General features: G+C 38.3%; 2 protein-coding genes across 2 annotated transcripts; both read right to left on the bottom strand.

The window, feature by feature from the left end:
* Positions 1 to 7639: 7639 nt before the first annotated feature.
* LOC116208226 (heavy metal-associated isoprenylated plant protein 33) lies at positions 7640 to 10822 on the bottom strand. The gene is made up of 3 exons (XM_031541561.1): positions 10194 to 10822; positions 9955 to 10030; positions 7640 to 9582 (listed from the first exon to the last, which is right to left on the bottom strand). The coding sequence occupies exons 1-3, from the start codon at positions 10221 to 10223 to the stop codon at positions 8066 to 8068; spliced, it is 1623 nt and encodes a 540-aa protein (XP_031397421.1). The 5' UTR covers positions 10224 to 10822; the 3' UTR covers positions 7640 to 8065.
* Positions 10823 to 14840: 4018 nt separating this feature from the next.
* On the bottom strand, positions 14841 to 18814 carry LOC116208021 (probable E3 ubiquitin-protein ligase LUL4). The gene is made up of 3 exons (XM_031541194.1): positions 18226 to 18814; positions 15957 to 16458; positions 14841 to 15204 (listed from the first exon to the last, which is right to left on the bottom strand). Exons 1-3 carry the CDS (start codon positions 18696 to 18698, stop codon positions 15091 to 15093), a joined length of 1089 nt encoding a protein of 362 aa, XP_031397054.1. The 5' UTR covers positions 18699 to 18814; the 3' UTR covers positions 14841 to 15090.
* Between the last annotated feature and the right edge of the window lie 1091 nt (positions 18815 to 19905).

The raw sequence follows: 19905 nt of genomic DNA, 5'->3' as shown, positions 1-19905 counted from the left end.
AGACTTTCTCTATTCATATGACTAAAACTTGAGATTTTATTTAAGAAGAAGAGACATAAAATATTAATTTTGGAATTTATATAAGAAGAAACTCTTACCCCCCATTTCCTTTTCCTTTCACGATATTTTTTTTGGATGGTGGGGCGCCAAAGACTACCATTGTATTTATAGGGTTGCTAACAACCTATTTAAAAAATTCTTTTGAACTTTCTCTGTTAACATGACTAAATTTTGAGACCTTAAATAAGGATAAGAAACGTCAAATATTAATTTTGAAATTTATACAAGAAAAACTCTTGGTACCTCTTTCCCTTTGTTTTCGTTTTTTATTTGGGTGGTGGGGTGCCAACAACCTGTTTAAAATATTCTTTTGGAACCCACTCATGTTAGCTTCAGTGAACCACATGGAACTGTTAAGTTTCACGTTAGCAAATCCCACTAAATTTAAAATTGAAATTGGCATTGTACTAAACGTGATACAAAATCGACATTAAGGATTGGCGAAGAACAAACTAAGACCAATTTCAAGTATAATCATAAAGGACTCTAAATAATTCAATTAATTAACAACTATCAGATTATGAACAAATTGAAAGTAAATTAGCAAATTTTATTCATAGATAATTATTTGTATAATTTATTTTTGATTTATATGCTAACTATATTATTACATAAATTGATATAATGTGAATAATAAATATTAAAAAAAACTTCTTGACCCGCAGCATCGCGTCGAACTTCGGCATAGTAATTATTAATTTTAGATCTACATGTTTCTTTTACCCCATTTTTTTTGCATACGCCACTCTTCTCTCTCTTCCCCTCTCCCCCAAACCACTCTATTTTATTATTTCAACTTTAGTTTTATTTATTTGTTTATTTTTATTTCAAAATTAAATTCCATAATTCCCATATAAAATAAATGATGAATTTCCCACATAACGTCTAGTCCAATTACACGCCTCTAATTCACATGATATTATTATATATTTATATCAAATAATAAATTTACATCTTCAAAACATATCTCAAATTAAAAATCACTTTCCATACATCGAAATATACCTTTAATTTTCCGGCTAGCAATGGTGACACACTTGTTTTGTATATGTGAGTATCAATTAGATAAGTAGACATATTTTTTTTTGGGAAGTTTGAGCATTTTAAAACTGAAAATTACTTTAATTTGGGATTAACAGCTATTACCTAAAAATTACTACTCAAGTAGCCAAAATACTAATATTGCGTTTTGTAAAGAAATTAAGTTTAATTTAATTTGATTTGAGGAAATGAAGACAAAAGTAGTTGGAAAAAGTATATGAGAGAATTTGAAGAACAAAATAAAAAATAATGATTGTGTTATTGAATTGAAAAAAAAAGTTAAAATTGAGAAAAAATATTGAATAGTTGAGAGAATTTAGTATTAAAAATTAATTATAACAATAAATAAAAAAAATATGAGAGAGAAGTTGAAGAAAAAGATATAAAGTAATGATAGTGTTGTTAAATTGAGGGAAAAGTAAAGTTAAGATAAGTTAAACTTAATTTTATAAATAAACATAGAATAAAAAGTAAAAGGGCAATTCAATAAATTCAACACCATTCCGACACTCAAGGGAGGTTTATATACGGTGCTAATAACGAGTGCATGAAATTCTCCTAGCATGACTCCGCGTCAGAGAAATACGATTTTTTTTGCGTTGCATGCGTGTAGACCCTGCAGCGCAATAAGCATCTAACGGTGGAGTCTTTCTTGTCATGGAAATACGAAGTAATGCTAGAATTGTATGCGTTCGAAGTGAGGGAGGCAATCAGCCACTTTCCGCCGTTCGATGGTCAGATTGCGGGGTTGAGATTGATTTGTTTCTCATCGTTCGATGGTACGAACATAACCCCTACTTGTCAATCCGTCATGATTAACTTCACTTTGCTTTATTCCCTTAAGCCCGTAATTATTGCTCTTAACGGCCGTAACGGCCGTTTGCCTCTACCACTCACGGTCTGTGGCAATTCCGTAATTTTACTCCCTTCAGGCCCCATTCAGATAAAATGATTCTGTTTGGTGGGGCCCCGAACCACTTGTGGCCCCCCTGCTGTTGCATCTCACCGGTTAGTTGATTTCTCGGTACGGAAGGTTTCCTTCTTGCACTACTAATACAAACCACCATGGCCCTTATTTTCCTTTCTTATTTCCTTATTAATGTATATTTGTAATTAAAAAAATTAGAGTTTGGAGCCACGCTATGACGTCTAGTGAAATTACCTCCCAAAATTATGTTTACTTCAACTATCAAATGCTATTATGATAAAAAACATTTAAACTATTATAAATTAATACAGTTAACAAACTGCGCTGTCAGTGAACGAACTTTACTTGCAGTATAATGATTCAAAATTCATTGAAAGCATTCCACGGTCATGATAAGTCAACATACGAGTAGAAACTAGTTACTAATCTATGTCGATACGAGGAGGTCATCTCATAATCTCCCTTGAAAAAAGAAAGTCTATGGTATAGTAGAAGAATTGCATGAGACAGTCTTGACTATTGGATTTATGTAACAATCTCGAATTTGATCTCCGAATACATAGAAAAAGCAATCTACAAATGTCAGTAAGATGCCCATTTATTAGAACACATAATCTTAAGCCATGATTTTAAATTTTTTTTTTCCAGCTGTAGTGGGTGAGAAAATAGAATGAAATTAAAGGAAATCAGGGTGCTCCTTCCTTCATTTCCTTCTACTCTTGGGTTTAATTTTTCTTACTAAACGTTTTAAACATATCTATCCTCTCCTTCTTCGTTTCCTAACTTTTCTTTCCCTTCCGGGGTCAACTAATGATAATGTTTCACCTACAATATATATAAATGGGTACTTTCTCGAGCAACGATATATGGATCATTCGGCTTGATTATTTGTGTCCGCGTTATTGGAACTATGAGGATCATGGCCTCTTAACCATATTCATATAATTAAAAAAGCGTCTTCATCGAATCAAATCGACCCTTAGAGAGATCCTTAGATAGCTCAAGTTAATTTTGGATAAGGCTCTTTTGCTGAATATTTTTTTTTCTGATGGAAAACCTTGCGGGAAGTTATTAGCTTCCAAAACCCTTCAAGAAGTTAGCGTGCATGCTATCTATCTTTTTTCAAAATAATAAAAGTCCAGAAAAAAGAAAGAAAACGACAGAAAATGGAATCCTTTAGGAAGCTTTGACAATGGAAACAAAAATTGGAAAAGTGGAAAACCTTCAAATGCCAAATGCATTAATTTAAGCCGCCGCGAGAAATTATGATGGCAATTTGAGCTTTTCGTGGAGGAAGAAAAAGAAAAAGAGTTGGCCGTATATCTACCCATCATTCTAATGGAATTCCTTGGCATGCAGTGTAATCATTCTGGTTAGAGAAGTATGAAATAATTATCGAAAGAGTTTTACTCTTTAGCGAGTCAATCCGACTTAACTATATTAGTCCGGACCTAATTAAATTTTTGAATATAAGGGTTCACGCCGAAAAAAGTATGAAATAATTTTGTCTAGAGTAAAGTAAATATAAAACTTGATTAATGCCATTATTACTTCAAAAAAATAATTAATGTGATTTCACGCAATTGTGCAGTTGCGTGCAGTTAAATTTAATTTAGATTTAACTGGTGTCATAACACTTTTAAACAAGCATCAATATGGTTCAAAATTCAACATGTATGCATGGAAAGAATCATGAAAAAATCAAGACATGTCCATGATCATGTGAATGAAAACGTTTTTCGATAATTTAAATTATATTTGCAATTGGAGAAAGGGGGTGCAGTAAAAATGCAAATGTACTAGTCTAAAATCACATGGATTCAATTTTCACAAGTAAGACTTCTTATGTTTCTTTATTTAGATTTTTTCTTTATTCCCTTTATTTGATCGATCTTGGTACTATCCTTGTAACTGAAAAAAAAATATTAACATTAACATGGCAAATGTAAGCATTCTTCAATCTAAACAATGAGTGTGACGTGATGGCCCGCATGACTTCCTCTTCCGGATTCTTTATTTCTAATTATTATATTTATTCAACAGGATCACGAGTCTTTTTTGTAATTAAAAATAAAATGTAAATGGTTTTTTTTGCTGTGACAGAGTAAACCATTGTACTGTAAATTGTTATCTGCTGTAACGCTGTCTCATGACAAAAGATAAGAAGTCATTCACGCACTTTCAGATATATTACAGTCCCAAATTAAAATTATGTAGCTGAATGTTTTTGGACATTAACTTTTCTGAGTTTTTTTGAGGCAGGTTGAGAAGCCACCGAACAATCATGAATATGAATTGCATAGGGGACCCACGTGAAATTAAAAGTTCAGGGTGGCCAGCAATTGAATTTCTCCCCCAGTCAAAAGAGAGAAAAGAGAGGAGAATGCCGGAGAAAAAGAGAAACATAAAGAAGAGAAAATAAATAAAAACAAATTTAAATCCCAAAAATTAAAAAAAAAAGTAAAAGAAGAGAAAAGAAACGAAAAAAGAAAAACACCTTCCTCTGTCAGCTTCATCATGATTGTGTTAAGAGGAAGGAGTAACCCTCAACCCTCCCCATTTCATCACCTTTTCTTCTCTTTTCCCTCGGTTTCCGGAATTTTCTAATTTAAAAAGAACTTAGAAAATGAAAAAGAGAGGAGGGGAAAAAAAAAAAAACTCAAGGCAGGAGCCCTTATCTTATGAAAAAGAAAAATAGATAAAAGGTTCCCAAAGTAATCAAGCAAAATTTTCATTTTAACAAACATATAAACATGTTCTTATTGTAAAATCCTTTTATTTAGCCAGAAAATAAAAGGAAATTATTTATAATTAGTGCAATAAAAAAGGAAAATGCTCAAGTCATAAAAACGTATTTGTCTTTTTATTTTTACACCAAAAAATTTATACGGGATATATCTTATAAATATCTTAGATAAATAAAGAGAATGATCATATATATTGATTTTCAAAAGAAATATATTATGGAAAACATGGGTCTTGGTGCCAAGAAATGTGTCTCATATTTAACATGTCTTTCTCATTGTATCTCCTCCATTTCCCTCCATTATTGCCACTAATCAAAATTTACTAATTAATTACAGCCCTATACATGTAGACCTTGCAGGACTAGCCAGATGAATATGCCCTCAAGCTATCGCATAAAAAAAAAAGAATATGTACTAAGCTATGTCGATACATTTATAATACCAGCATAATTGACTCGCAGGAATGTTAATTTACTTTATTATCATTCTGTCATTGGTAAGTTCATAGTAATTTAGAAAGAGAATATACAGCATAATATATTATATATAAATTATAAAATTAACAAGACCATACACCGAATCCAACTAGGTAATTTATTTGATTATTAGTAGTACTTAATTATTTATTATTTTGTTTTTATGAATTGATAAATGCGAAACTTGGAAAGTAAGTGTTGTTAGGTTTTTGTGATTTAGTGCACCCTCCCAATATATATATATATATATATATATTTACAACACATATAAAGCCAAGCAAATTCCCACAAAAACCCTCATTCCCATGAGCCCTCCCAGACCCCATGTGATGCCCTCAGCACCTCACCTGACCGTCAAAAAGTCTTCCCTAACCCTCCCGCCACGTGGCATCCCTCCGTATTACACGTCATCTAGGGTTTGACCGTTTTGACTGATCAATCTCTCCTAGGTGGCTATCCCCGCCCGGGTCTGGACAACTCCGGCCCGGGAGCGTGTTATGGTAAACACCGTCCCCAAACAGCCGGGCGAATATCGGATCCCGAGCCCCAACCCCCTCGACCCCGCATTGAATGCTTTCTCCGGCCCCTCAGGATCAGCTCTGTGCTATCGCATTTATTTCCTCCCCCATTTTGCTATTTTATTGCTAATTTTGTAATGAAGAAATTACATGAAAATAAAAATAAAAAAATCTTTCAATGAGAAAACAACAAAGAAATATCACTTTCTGGAAAAATGTCTGTGGAGCTTTATTTTACGTTTCATTCAAACTTTTTTTCTGAGTTGGAAAAAATTTATTGATTTTTTGGGTGAATGCGTCAATAATTTATGCGCGGATCTGAAGTGTTTTCGAAGTAAAATTGATTCGTTTTCTCATTTTTCATTTGCGAATGTAAATGTCGATCTGAATTCTATTGGCCGTAAAAATGAGGAAATCTAAATCAATTGGGAATTGGTAATTTTGAGTAAAGAAAATCCTAATTGGGAAAAAAAACAAAAGGAAAAACAAGAAAAATAAGAACGGAGACAAGAAAAACATGGGGGACTTTCCTAATTAATTTCCTTTGCTAAGGGCAGAGGGGACCCACGAGCAATCTCCTCATCTGTCCTTTCTGTGATTGTGTTGATTGGACGGACGAGATCGAATTATAGGGGGGGGGGGGGGGGGGGCCCCAAGGGGATCCTGATGATCGTCTGGAGAATCATACACGTGATCGCGGAGGATTGCATCTCCCTCCTCCTATCACTTTTGTCTTTGATGCGCTTTCCATTGATTAGACAACACGCTTACCAGAATTCGTGTCAAAGTGTCAACGCCGTTAGATTTTCGTGAAAAAAAGTTGTTAGGTTGTCCTTGTCAAATACTCTTCCTCCTGATATTATCTCAATTACCGGACCATTTTCTTTTTTAATCAATTAACCCATTAATTAATTGCTTTGGCAAACCAATCAATTAATTAATTATATATTTCTAGTGAATAATCAATAATATTTAATCATTAAATACAATAGTTGACCGAGAGAGTATAGGTCAGCATGAGCATTCTCTGTGAAATTAAGAGATTTTGAATTCGATTTCACTTCTTAAAATATTTTATTTTGTTATTAAAAAATTATATAATAGTATATTAATTTATTTTTTGACCATAGTACATTAATTAATTGGCAAGTCTACTTTTCATGCATTCTCCTTGATAATTGATTCTTGTCTAAGCTTTATATGATTTTAACTGCAGAGATTTTTCAAAACACCGAGCAATCACCTCTAGTATTTCCGACACCACGCGCTACACTACGTAGTCCTAGCAAAGTGCACTCTCATGTGATAGGAGTGCGGTTACGTGACGGGGAAGTATCACTGGACCTTTTTCCTTCGCCATAAATCATAACTTACTAAAGGAGAGAAACAAGTGCCTGCTTCAAATAATGGAGAAAAAAAAGTGTATTATGAGATGCACTTGAATTTTTAAATTTAATTTTTTTTTATTAATTTAATTTGTTCAATGCACTGAGTTTGGCAGTGAAGCCAGTGAGTTGAGTGGGGGAGTGTTATAAAAAGTACATTGAGTAGCATACCCAATAATAATGTCTCATTGTCCTCACTCTCACTTTTATCATGCAATGTGGACCCCGCCCCCTTTCATTCAATTGATAATAGTAATAGGACCCACCCCCCCACAACTCATGCCTTGTCCCCACCACACAAACATCCATGATTTCACCACTGCCCGATTAATTGCACTCCCACCCCCAAATCTTTTCACATACTTATTTATCACATTCCAAAACTACTAAAACCTTGGTGTGGCGGGGGGTTGGAGAAGTGCAGCCATACCCATGAGACTACATGAGTTTCATATTTTTGGGAAAAATTTACATGGCAATTGGACAAAATATGGGCCCATCCTCTCTTTCTTCATTATATATGAACATTATAATTAACACTATAATTATTATTAGGAAAAAAACAAAACAAAACAAAAAGAACCCACCTTCCCCAACCTAAGTGGTTTTCATCTTTGGTGAATGAGTCCCTATGGCATATATTAAAACCCTAATTCGACTGAGGATAAAGATGGGAGAAAAATGACCAAAAAAAGAAACTCAACTAAGGGAAAAGAAAAAGCCCATTCCAAGTAAGTATAATGTAGCAGAAGCAGATCAGAGAGAAAGAGAGAGAGAGAGAGTTCCGGTGCTTCAACTGTAACACTCAGCAAACCATATTTTCTTTTTCCCCCCTAATAAACATCTTCTTCTTCACTATATCTAATTTCTCTTTTTTTTTCTTTTTAATCCCATTCTTTTTTTTTTTTGTTCACATCACATTGCAACTTGATGTGTTCTCATCGCTGAAGTAGCTGGTGTACGGGTCCCCGTGCTGCGGGGGATACGGGTACGGATACGGGTACGGGTAAGGGTTCGGGTTTGGGTGCGGAGGCATGTAATTGACTGCTGGAGGAGGCCGCGCATACATTAGAGGCTGGAACCGCTCGTTCCCCATCGCCCGTTGCTGGTTCATGACTGCCGCTAAGTACTGCTGCTGTTGTTGCTGTTGCTGCTGTTGTTGTTGCTGGTGGTAAGGGTTCCCGGGCATGGCATTGGGGCCTGCCCCCTGGAAGTACCCATCACCTCCGCCACCTCCTCCCATGGAGGATGCCGGAAGGCCTTGGACTGCTTGAAAGTTGCCCATCTGACCTGCAGGCATGCCAGCCATCTGGGACATCGGCACCCCCATGCCGCCCATCCCATTCATCATCCCGTTCGGGCCTCCCACCCCGGGCATACCACCTCCCACCGATGGACCTCCGCCACCACCTCCACCACCCTTCTTGCCACCATTGGCATTTGGCATACCACCACTGCCGCCGCCGCCGCCGCCGCCGCCGCCGCCGCCATTTTTGTTATTAGGCATGGCACCACCATTACCATTGGGGAAGCCGCCTCCCCCACCACCATTTTTACCACCACCTTTGCCGCCTCCTTGATTTTGATTTCCACCATTGTTGTTCCCATTTCCACCGCCACCGCCACCGCCCTTTTTCCCTCCATTATTCCCATTTCCGCTTCCGCCGCCGCCTGCTGGAATTGGCACCGGTCCGCCTCCACCACCACCCTTCTTGGCAGCAGCACTCGCAGCATTTGCAGCCTTCATGGCATTCAACAGCTGCTGGTGGTTCCCACCCATCATGCCATTCGTCATCATCATGTTAGGCATGCCCCCCTGCCCGGGGACATTCCCCATCGGAGGCTTCATCTTGTTGTTAGAAGGCAGCGGCTTGCCCATGTTGTCAACAAAATCCTCATCATCAAAATCCTCATCATCGAACTCATCGTCGTCATCGTCATAGTCATCGAACTCATCATCACTAAAGTCATAGTCCTCCTCGGGCACGAACTTGGCGGTCTTCTGGTTGTTGATGCCGGGGTGACCCTGGTCCTTGGACGGCAGCTTCAGGTCCTTGAATTGAGGGAGTTTCAGATCTTGGAAACCCTTGATTTGCTGAAGCTGTTGGAGTTGATTTGGGCCCTGGGGGGCCCCACCTTTAGGCTGGTTGTTGTTCCCACCGCCACCGCCACCGCCACCACCACCACCACCCTTTTGGTTCTGCCCCTTCTTGTTGTTGTTGTTTCCTCCTCCTTTGCCATGGTTGTCAATTTGGAGGTTCTTGAATTGATTGTTGAGGTTTTGGTGGTTGTTGTTGGCCTTTGGAGCACCCCACAACTCCGCATGTTTGCCTGCTTTGGAAAGCTTCTTGATGAGTATCGCCGGGTCCACGTTACCGGACACCATCACCTTGCCGAGCTCCGAGTCGATTTTAGTTGTAAACACTCCTGATGAGAGGAAAACAGATAAAAAAAAAAAAACCTATGAACTATAGTCCAAACCCACAAGGTTCACTGGCTAAATAAAGTACCAAATAAAGGGAAAAATCCATACATGTATATACACATACGTATATATATACATACGCTTACTTTTCATGGGTGTGTACAGAGTTGGACGTATCCCAACTGAGTGAGTGAAAAATTAGCAATTTTAAGGAAAATTATGAGATTGTGCCAGGGATTCCAAGATCTTGATTTTATTGGAGGGTATTTAGCTGGTCAGATAATTCTGTAAAGATTATATCTATATCTATATATATATATAATACAGAAATCTTGAGAGAGAGAGCCAGAGGAAATGAAGAGGGGAAGGTATACCATCAATTTTCTGCAAGATTTTCTTCACTTTCTGCTTACATCCATCACAGTGAATGTTCACTTTAAGGACACAAGTCTGCATGCAAAGGAAAGCAACCCCCCAGCAAAACCAAAACAAATTAGTAAAGACAACTGAGATTTACCAGAAAGACAAAATACAAGAATGCACCCATGAAATGGAGAGTGCTACTGCTAGGAGGGAGAACACAGACAAAGAGAGATATAGAGAGAGAGAGTACCTGGATCTTCAAGAACTCCTCTTTGCTCATTGAGCTGGTTCCTCCACTTAAATGGAACGCAACAGATTAAAACAAAGGCGGGGGGGACACAGTGAATGAGGAGAAACAGAGGAGAGAAAAAAGGTGGCAATGGGGTCTAAATAGATCTGACAAACACAAGAGGCTAAAAGGGCAGAGCAAGCGAGGCCCTTTAATTACAAGGAACGCTCAAAACAGAGGACGAGAGGGGAGGGGAGGAGCTGGGCTGGGTTGCTTTGTTTTTTGCGCCGGGGGGGGGGGGGAGATCACAGAAAATGAGAGAGGAAGAAACACATGGTCTCTGATGTTGTTGGGTGTACTGCAGTGCACATAATAATGCTGAGAGATGCAACAAAGTTTCAGTCTTCAATTACAGAGAGAGAGAGAGAGAGAGGACTGCGTTGGCTAAGAAAGAGAGAGAGTGGGAGAGGGCTGTGTATGCACATTCAACTCGCTCTGGTGTCTGCGTTTCCTCTATTTCAGGGGGGGATGAAGAAAGAGAGAAAGAGTGCGAAGAGAGAGAGAGGGAGGAGGGAGGGAGGAAGGAAGAAGGGAAAAGCTCAAAAGAGAGGATTATTGCTATGCTCCCAAAGGCTCCATAACTCGTTCTTTTGAGCTTTATTTATTGTGTTTTTCCCCCACATTGCCTTGAGGCTTTTTAATTTATTTCTTTTTCCTTTGTGTGTGTTTTTTTTTATCGCCTCTTTCATTAAACGAGATCGTATTTCATTTATTGACTATTATGTAATATTTAACTAATAATAAGAGAAAAAAGGGAAGCAAAATGAAATGACAAAAAAGGCCATATCGGGAGGCAAATCATCTCTGGCGGGTTATACTTATGTTGCTATCCTAGTCGCTGTACCCAGGGTGCATGAATTGAGCAGTCATCCCCCTCAAACGTCCAAGAACGAGTCGCCCGGCCAAAATACCGAGTCGATTTCTTTGGCTTGGCCGGAGCCAAGTATTTTGGTATTGTTGCACTTGAAGATGTTTCCAAAGTGTTTTCCTTTAGGGAAGCTCCCGTGGGACCTAATTAAGCCCTCTTTTGCTCCTTTGCAAAACCAAAATAATGTTTTCTAGTATGTTTCGTTTGTCCATTACCGTGGGGTGTAATTACCGATTTACCCTCACGTGGGGACCTCAGCTGGCAATAAATGAATGCCTTTGGGATTTTTGTACTCTTTTCTTTTTTATAGAATTTTATTTTATCATGACTAATTATTCATTTTTATCTTAAGTGTAAAGTTTCCGGAAATTGTCACCCTCTTTTAGATGATATTTTATCATTGTATTTGTTTATGGGTGTAAAGTAAATGGAGCAAAATTTACTTTATCCATTTTCTTGGTTTTTCTCTCCTGAATAAATCGTGAATAAGCATTTGCATAACAAGAAGCTGTTCACGTCATTCATGAGATATATATATATATATATATATATATCAAGAATAGAATGAAACGGGTTTTTATGAGGCTCCTGAGGAGATGAACTAATAGACACTCTCAAAACCACATTGACAAGAAAATCTAGCAATTTGTTAAGGTCGTCAATGTTTCTTCCAATTTCCTAATGCTTCTGATTCTCACAAATACAGCGGTTGCTCAAATTATTATTCTTCCTCCCTCAACGATATAAAAAGAATCTAAATTAATTACATGCCTTGCTCTTTTTTCTTTTTTTCTTTTTTTTTTCTGGGTGATTTGCATGCCCTGCTCTTAGATCTGTTCAGAATGCAACAAAGAAACCAATATTCCTTTCTTCGAGAGAACTCCTAAATTATAATATGAAGTTTTCAGTTAATTAACTTCCGATGGGGAGTGTCATCTCTCCCGTGATAAATACAAGCGCCTGATAACTATTATGTCACGAGTCCTTGGCCTGTATAGATTTGGAGATCACGTTTGTTATACAATCACGAACTCCATAACGAGTAAAAAAGAAACCATCGTACCATGGGAAGAGCATTGCAAAGTTGGTGATTTTCCTACATTTAACCTACTCTTAAGCAGTGCTTTCAAGCTTCCAAAAGTGAGACTATGAATTAGGTGATGTTTTGGTTGCAAGTGTGTTTCTGCGATTTGTTTCTTTGCCTTATGTTTTACTTATCCTATAAATAGAGAACACAAAAATTGAAGGAAATATCTCATCCCTTGAAAGACCATAATTTCATTTGCCACCTACATCAACGTTTCTTGCAAGTTGGGAAGTTTTTAATTGGTCTTAATGGACTAACCTGGTTCGAACTAAATTTATTGGGAAATTCTAGATAATAGGGTGCAAAAAATTATTTTCGCCTATTATTCTTACATGCATTTGTTTTTATCCCTAATCCTAGCATATAGGTGATAAAAAAAGGATGTGTCTCTTTTTCTTTTTTAGAAAATTTTCTTCATTCCAATTCCCAATAATTTAAGAAATTATCGTGCCATTGTTGAGGTCAATATGTGTTATAATGAAAAATTTTATACGGTCATTTTTCATAGTAGCATGACAATAGATAATGAAATTATTCCATTGTACAAATTTATGGCCCACTAGATGTGTAAATAAACTCATTCATTATCACTGTTATCTTATCCATCTACTTGGCGTGTCAGAATAATTAAAAAAAATCGTTAATATGAAAATTTTTGTCTATTTACTTATTTATTTATATTTTTGCTCATCGAAAATAAGAGCTCTTTCTTTTTCTTTTTTTTTTTTATGAATATCGAAAATAAGAGCTAAGGCGGCAAAATCAGCCCCCTGCCTAAGCTTTGCTATGTGTTGCCTCACTTGGAAGGATATTAACTTCCTTACATTAGAATTGTCTGTCTCCTTCTCCACCTCTACTGGCGTTTGAGAATAGAGAAGGCCCATATGAAAAGAAAAATCTCACATGATTGCACGTGACATTAAATTTGTTGAGTACTACTTGTTGCATGCATAAAGTCGTGCCCGAACTCCATATCGTACCCATCTCCATATGACTTGCGAAACGATCGATGTATAGATAACACCACTAAAACACACATGTAATTAAATATAGTCAACATTCATCCAGACTCCTACACGCATTACACGAAAAACATGGCAGACAACGTGACGAGATCGAAGGTGGTGCACCTGCACGCAGGCAAGGCGATCATAGGCTTTCTGTTTCACGACGATCCGCTCGGATTTTGAAATATCTTGTCTTGCGAATGGGTACGACTGCGCTATTAACTCTTTGGAGGGGGGGAAAGGAAAAGCTATTAGTGATAGTAAGTCAAATAATGCAACTAACAAAGCCCACTTTGGTCTAATTTTAGTGTCCTCGTGACACTTTAAGCCACGTTATTAGGTGAGAGGACTACCTCAAGGCATAGCCCCCCCGAAGATGGGGTAAAGGTAGAATCCACTCCCTTTAGCCAAATTCCTCTCTTCTTTTTATTTTCTAAGCAAAAATTATTGGTGTTTCCTTCTCGAAAGCCTAAACACTTCACGAATCCATCTATCTTGGCTTTTTTTTTTCCCCCAATTTTATTATTATTTTTTCTTTATGAAGAGCTCACTTTACCTGTAAAGAGAAGGGAAGGATGAAGGAAGCTGGGAATGGTGACAGCGGAGCTAAAACCAGAGTGGCTCTCCCCTCCCTCCTCATTTTGTACAAAGAGACAAAGAGGCATAACTGTTAAGTCATAAGTGGAGCTTTGTACATTTGCAGCATACAGCAGCTGTATGCACATAGAAATATGCGAACACATCGACTAATCCTCACGGTTCATTTGCGTCGGGCTGTTGCATGTTCGTAGCTCTCACTTATCGTGAAGAGGGTAACCTGGGCGAATCGTACACGGCCCGACTCGTTTGAATTAAATGTGTTTCTTGGGAGGTGCTGTGACGAACCGCTGATGCCCGAGCGAATCTCGGACATGTGAGTGAAAGGAGGGGTGTACTTTTGTGCGTTCCATATTCACTTGGAGTTGGGGAGTTTCACGTTGCCAAGTAAAAGGGCTTTGATGAGAAAATGGCTTTACATGGCAGGGTCCTTTAAATGGAATGCCTTGTGGCAGCTTCATACAACCAAAAACTGCCATCACCCCTCCACCATCGGCGAGCTTCCCCTCAGTTCTTCACATGAGCCCCCAACCCCACATGGCATTTCTGATAGTGACACAATTTGGAAAATGATGATGAAGAAGAAGAAGAAGAAGAAGAAGGAAGAGGAGATTCAATAGGGCTCTTCATTTATTATGGATGATGCAAGTTCCCTACCTTATCATATATCACTTCTATCCTCACATGGTCCCTTGAAACTTTGTGGGCCCCTTCGGCTTTTACTGCGACTTCTGCGGTTTACGTCTCGACTGTTTTGTTCGAAATGGACTAGGTAGATATCTCGGTTTAAGGGCAATAACATGCCGACATATGCTGCAAGCATCACTGCGTACGTACAGGAGGGACCAACACAATGGCCTCAGAAGAAACAGACGAGGCTACTGTCATTGTGGGGTATTACTTGAAGCGATTATGAATAGAATACCGTCAAGCAACAAAGCGCTTGACAACTAAACCATTCGGAAATGCGTGTTTGAAGGAAGACAGTAGCAGATCTCACAGGAGATAATACTAATTAAAGACAGATTCGACTGCGATCCGCAAACACATTAACCGGTAAAGAATTTGAGCTTGTTTGAAAACCAAAGCTCTCATCACTATCGCCTCTGAACTTTCATTACATAATCTGTACACTCAAACTGGTAATAGATTACAATATTCTACAACTGCTGCACTGCAACAGCATAAGTACATATATATAAACACATCAGAATGGGTGAGACTGAGAAATTGACCAGCTAATAAAGTATGAGCATACCATATTGGCTTAGTCTTGCGAGCAGAGAAGAAAACAATTCCTCATGAATGGTCGCTGTTTATCTTGATCTCAATCAGTTCCTCAATGGGTTGACGGCAGATGGGGCATTTGTTCGACTGAAGCCTCAATGCTTTTGAGCATTCGTTGCACATACACTGGTAGGACACGATATGCAAATGCTCAATTCATAGGAATATCAGACGGGCAAGGGGAAAGAAGAAACTTAAGTACTCTGAAGGTAAAGATTGAAAAGGCATGTAAGTGCTTCTAATACTCCAACCTAATTAAAAATTTGCAAATATCTCTCAGCTTATTTATTAATATGCATGCAAGTGCTTCTAATACTCCAACCTATAAAAAAATTTGACCAAGTCGACATATGAAAACATTAAGGCATGAATGAACTTATGGAGCGAGGGGCCCAACTTCCCAGACCTCCCCAGGGATCCACAGGAGTATCCTGATTGAGGTGTCCACGGTATTATTGCACATGCAATCTGAACTGCTAGTTATTATCTAGCTTTCATTTATATATATTTATTCAGCTCTCCGATTTATTACTTCGCCTAGGAGGATTCTGGTAATGTCTGATTTTACCATAACTTTGTTCATTTTGTCGCTATACCCTTTCTCTTTATACAAGGCTCATGACAAGCTCATCACTACATGAACAGAAAAAGGAAAACAGAATATAAGTAATAAACAACAGAAAGGACATTGAACACTGAAGACCACTCTGAATTCCGTCACTGGCAGGAAACTGAAGCAAAATTATCAGCATGAGTAACAGCAGACTCACACAAAGTGAGTCAAAGGAACCTTTAGGATATGACTTTCAGATACAGAACGAAAGGCAGATAATTGAAAAACCTATCAACAGAATATAGGGAAAGCAAAGTGGACTCACCATATGTCGGCAAGGTAAAACAGCGGTATCCTTTGGCTCGGTCATGCAAATCACGCATTCTTTTCCCCCGTCACCTTCATTAGTATAGCTCTCACCAGACGAGCTTCCCAGACCATATATCTCCTTCAGCTCGTACCTAACTCCATCAACCCACAATACCTGCTTAACCACCTTCACCTCAAAAGGGTCACTGCCATTTTTCTCTAGCACGGCTTGAGTTATTTGCATGTGAGGGGATTGAGAACTAGTATGGTCATCTCCTGAACTGAGTTGTGGATATGTTTCTGCAGCTATTACAAGTGGAAATACATCTTCCTCTGGAGAGGGTTTTGAGAGATCATCCAGTTCAAAGAAGCCCAAGTCTATGCCTGTCCCAAAAGGCTGAGAGAACTCCTGTCGAAGCCCCTTTTGGAAGGGGAACTTCAATGGCGTAAAGGCTTCAGGAAGTATTGGAACAAACCTGCAGTTGGACTCTTCCATTGCAAAGTACAATATCCTGATGCTGTTAAAGATGAAATCATGGTGAGAAGCTATATCAGAGACTGAACTCTATAATGAATTCTCATATTTTTCACACATTTGATGTTTCCATTCAGCAATCTACTCCAATTTTAGACAAAAATCACGTCAATGGCATCATCGAAATAAGGTCATATATGGTTTTCCTTCCCATGAAACCTAAAATTTAATAGTCTTTCACCTGCAGTGTCCTGCATCATTTTATTCATGGGAATCATAATGAACATCAAATTCAACTGGGATCTGGGTGCCAAGCAATCTTATGGTACTCATATCATGAGAGTCCAGAACAAGGATAACATTATTTACATGAAGATCCTTTGCATCATATTGCATAAATTGAAGGAACAGTGAAGTCCATTTCCAAGTTCTAGTTGTGCCAAGCACGTGCATAATTACAAGGTTTGGTATACCATTACATGCCCCAGACTACACAGCACATCAATCCATGAACATGATCCTATATTTCCAGTAATTCGACAGCCTGAAAGCTATACCGTTAATTATATCTAACTTCATCTCGAAAGGACTATCTACGCAGACATTCTCTTCATCATTTAGAAACACAACCTGATCATTAACCAATGCAAAAGTTTTGACAAGACAAGCACACTTGACTATTTATAATCCAAATCATTTAACATTACCTAAAGTTTTGATGACGCCGACCTATTCAATTAGCATTTTTCGCTAGACAACTCAAGCAGAGCTAGAAGTTTCAAGAGAAGGGTAAACAATTTGGAGAATGCATCCCCTAATGAGCTGTTTTCAGTATCAGGCACCAAAGTTTAGCAGTCCTGATCAACACAGCGAGGTCTCATTAAAAGCTCATACCATTACACATGCATAATTACAAGGTTTGCTGAACCATTACATGCCCCAGACTACACAGCACATTAATCCATGAACATGATCTTATATTAGGATGAAAGCTATACTGTTAATTCATATCTAACTTCATCTCGAAAGGACTATCTACGGACAGAATTCTCTTCATCAGTTCGAGACACAACCTGATCATTAACCAATGCAAAAGTTCTGACAAGACAAGCACACTTGACTATCTATAATCCAAATTCACGTAACATTACCAAAAGTTTTGATGAAGCTGACTTATTTGATTAGCATTTTTTGCAAGACAACTCGAGCAGAGCTGAAAGTTTCAAGGTAACGGCAAACAATTTGGAGAATGCATCCCACACTGAGCTGTTTTCAGTATCAAGCACCAAAGTTTAGCAGTCCTGATCAACACAGCGAGGTCTAATGAAATGCTCATACAGAATTTCCTCGTGAAATAATTTAGTAATACAGAGGACCATCTGCAAACTCAACAACAAATCAACAACCTTTACAATGATTACCCCCTAATAAACAGCACAGATGTGCCCAAGTCAGCCCATTCTGATTTCCTGATTGACTGTTTTGGATGACAAGCCATCCGAATCACAGACTACTAAGTATAGCAGTCGAGATTATATGGGAAAGCACTCGAAAGCATCATTATTGTACAGAAACTTTGAACTGCTCAATTTCTCGTTAACCTCAATCCTGGTCCAAAGAACCGGAAATTATGGCATTATCCCAATCAAGATCCTATTTTTTACTCTCCTTGATTGTCCTTTAGGCCCGAAATACCGGCAGACCGATATTATTCAGTTACTGGAAAAAGAAACCATGGCATTCTCATCAAGCAAACACTATTATGAAGATGAACTTGCAAACGGCTATGAGGAAGACAGAAACCACTAACCTCCCATCATGTAAAGCGTCGAAGACAAAGGACACCAAGTGATGATCCGGGTTCAGCTCATCGACCCGGATCCGAACCGTATCCTTGTGCACATTCACCACGTTCCTCACCTTCCTAGCGTTCTGGTGCTCCACGTATGGCGGCGGCGGCTGGGCCACGGCTGCCCGGACAACTGGCCAACCGCCGTGCTGATTTGCATAGTACTGGTGGGGGTAGTGGTGGACCCGGCCCACCAACGGGTTCGCCGCGAAACCACAGGAACCGTACCCGGCCGGCGGGTGGGCGCAGTAGGCAGGGGGCAAGGGCGGGGGCGGCAGGTGGTGGTAGAATTGGTGGGGGTTGGGAGGCGGCGGAGGAGGAGGGGGAGGTTGGAGGTCGGTGGCGGAGTAGTAATAGGGTGGCGGTGGGTAGTGAGGGTTCGGTGGGTAAGTGGTGTAGGTTCTTCTCCGGTTGTTGCTCCATGAATTGCCCATTTCTTAATGGCCAAGAAGGCGAAGAAGAAGAAGAAGAGGTGGAGGAGATCGGGAAACGATAGGGAAGAAGGAAAGATGGAGAATCGCTTCGTCTCGTGTCGTCATCATTGCTGCAATTATTACGGGGCTGAAGAGGGCCAAAAAAAAAAAAAGACAATTGTTTTTCTTTTTTATTTATTACTTCTTAGTTTTGCTTTTGCTTGTTAAGACAACCAGACAAGTGAAAATCTTTGGATCTCGTTTTGTTTGTCGGCTTAGGCAAATTAATCTTGGATTATCTTTTCGTGCGAGAAATGATATCATCGAACGTTGATCTGACGATATACGAGCAAATAAAACTCTTTATAAGGAGTAGAACTTGGATTATATCATATATAATATGCACGCGTCGATTGATCACGTGGATAGTATTGATTCTTTCCTTGCTCTAATCTAAAGATTTATAGTCACAACTTAGTAAGATACATAAGAAGGCAAATTTCATGTACCGTATGGTTTTTGTTTTTGTGACAATGTACTTTCATGGTCCGTTTATTTTCATGGTTAAAATAAAAAAAATTTAACTTTAATTTTAACTCAATCCACTATATAATAAAAATACATATTTTTCAAGTTAAAAATTTTAACTTTAACTTTAACTCAACACACTACACAATATTTTGTCCTTTTCCACAATCAAAATCAAAATCACTTTAACTCTGAAATTAAACGCATCGGGAATATTTCTTTTATAATGATTGATCTCGAAATTATTTTACTTTCAAAGGTACAATCAACCCAGTTAAAATTTAATATATACGCATTGAAAAAATATTATAACGAGAACCAAGGTTGTCATGATTGCTCGTCCAATCATAAGAACCTACTATCTTTACTCAAGCCATCTATCTCGATATTGGTTTATATGATCGGGAATCTTAGATCGTAAGATTGTAGAATTGGCACAATTAAACGATTTTGGCAGTATGTGCATTTTAACAATTTTAAGAAATTTTGGCCATAGTCCATGCGTTTTTAGCCATTGTTTTGGCTCATTTTTCTGGCTCATTGTTCCGACCCAATTCAATATACGAAAAGATTTGGCCTTTTTTTTCCTTTTTTGTTTTGTGAATTTATGTTTTCAAAATTCGAAATCAGAAGCTTTTTCATGCTAAATATCTCAAAGTTGTACGAAAAGGGATTATGTTTTAATGGTAAATAAGAGTTT

The sequence above is a fragment of the Punica granatum genome, chromosome 5 (assembly GCF_007655135.1).
Source record: "Punica granatum isolate Tunisia-2019 chromosome 5, ASM765513v2, whole genome shotgun sequence".
NCBI lineage: Eukaryota > Viridiplantae > Streptophyta > Magnoliopsida > Myrtales > Lythraceae > Punica > Punica granatum.
This window is presented reverse-complemented; position numbering and strand designations above follow the sequence as displayed.

Coding starts and splice junctions, on each gene's coding strand:
- LOC116208226 (XM_031541561.1), bottom strand. CDS start 10,223: ATGAGCAAAGAGGAGTTCTTGAAGATCCAG. Junction 10,031..10,193: donor AGGAGTTCTTGAAGATCCAG/GTACTCTCTCTC, acceptor CTTTGCATGCAG/ACTTGTGTCCTTAAAGTGAA. Junction 9,583..9,954: donor AATCTTGCAGAAAATTGATG/GTATACCTTCCC, acceptor TCCTCTCATCAG/GAGTGTTTACAACTAAAATC.
- LOC116208021 (XM_031541194.1), bottom strand. CDS start 18,698: ATGGGCAATTCATGGAGCAACAACCGGAGAAGAACCTACACCACTTAC. Junction 16,459..18,225: donor GACGCTTTACATGATGGGAG/GTTAGTGGTTTC, acceptor CATCTTTAACAG/CATCAGGATATTGTACTTTG. Junction 15,205..15,956: donor TTTTACCTTGCCGACATATG/GTGAGTCCACTT, acceptor GTGTCCTACCAG/TGTATGTGCAACGAATGCTC.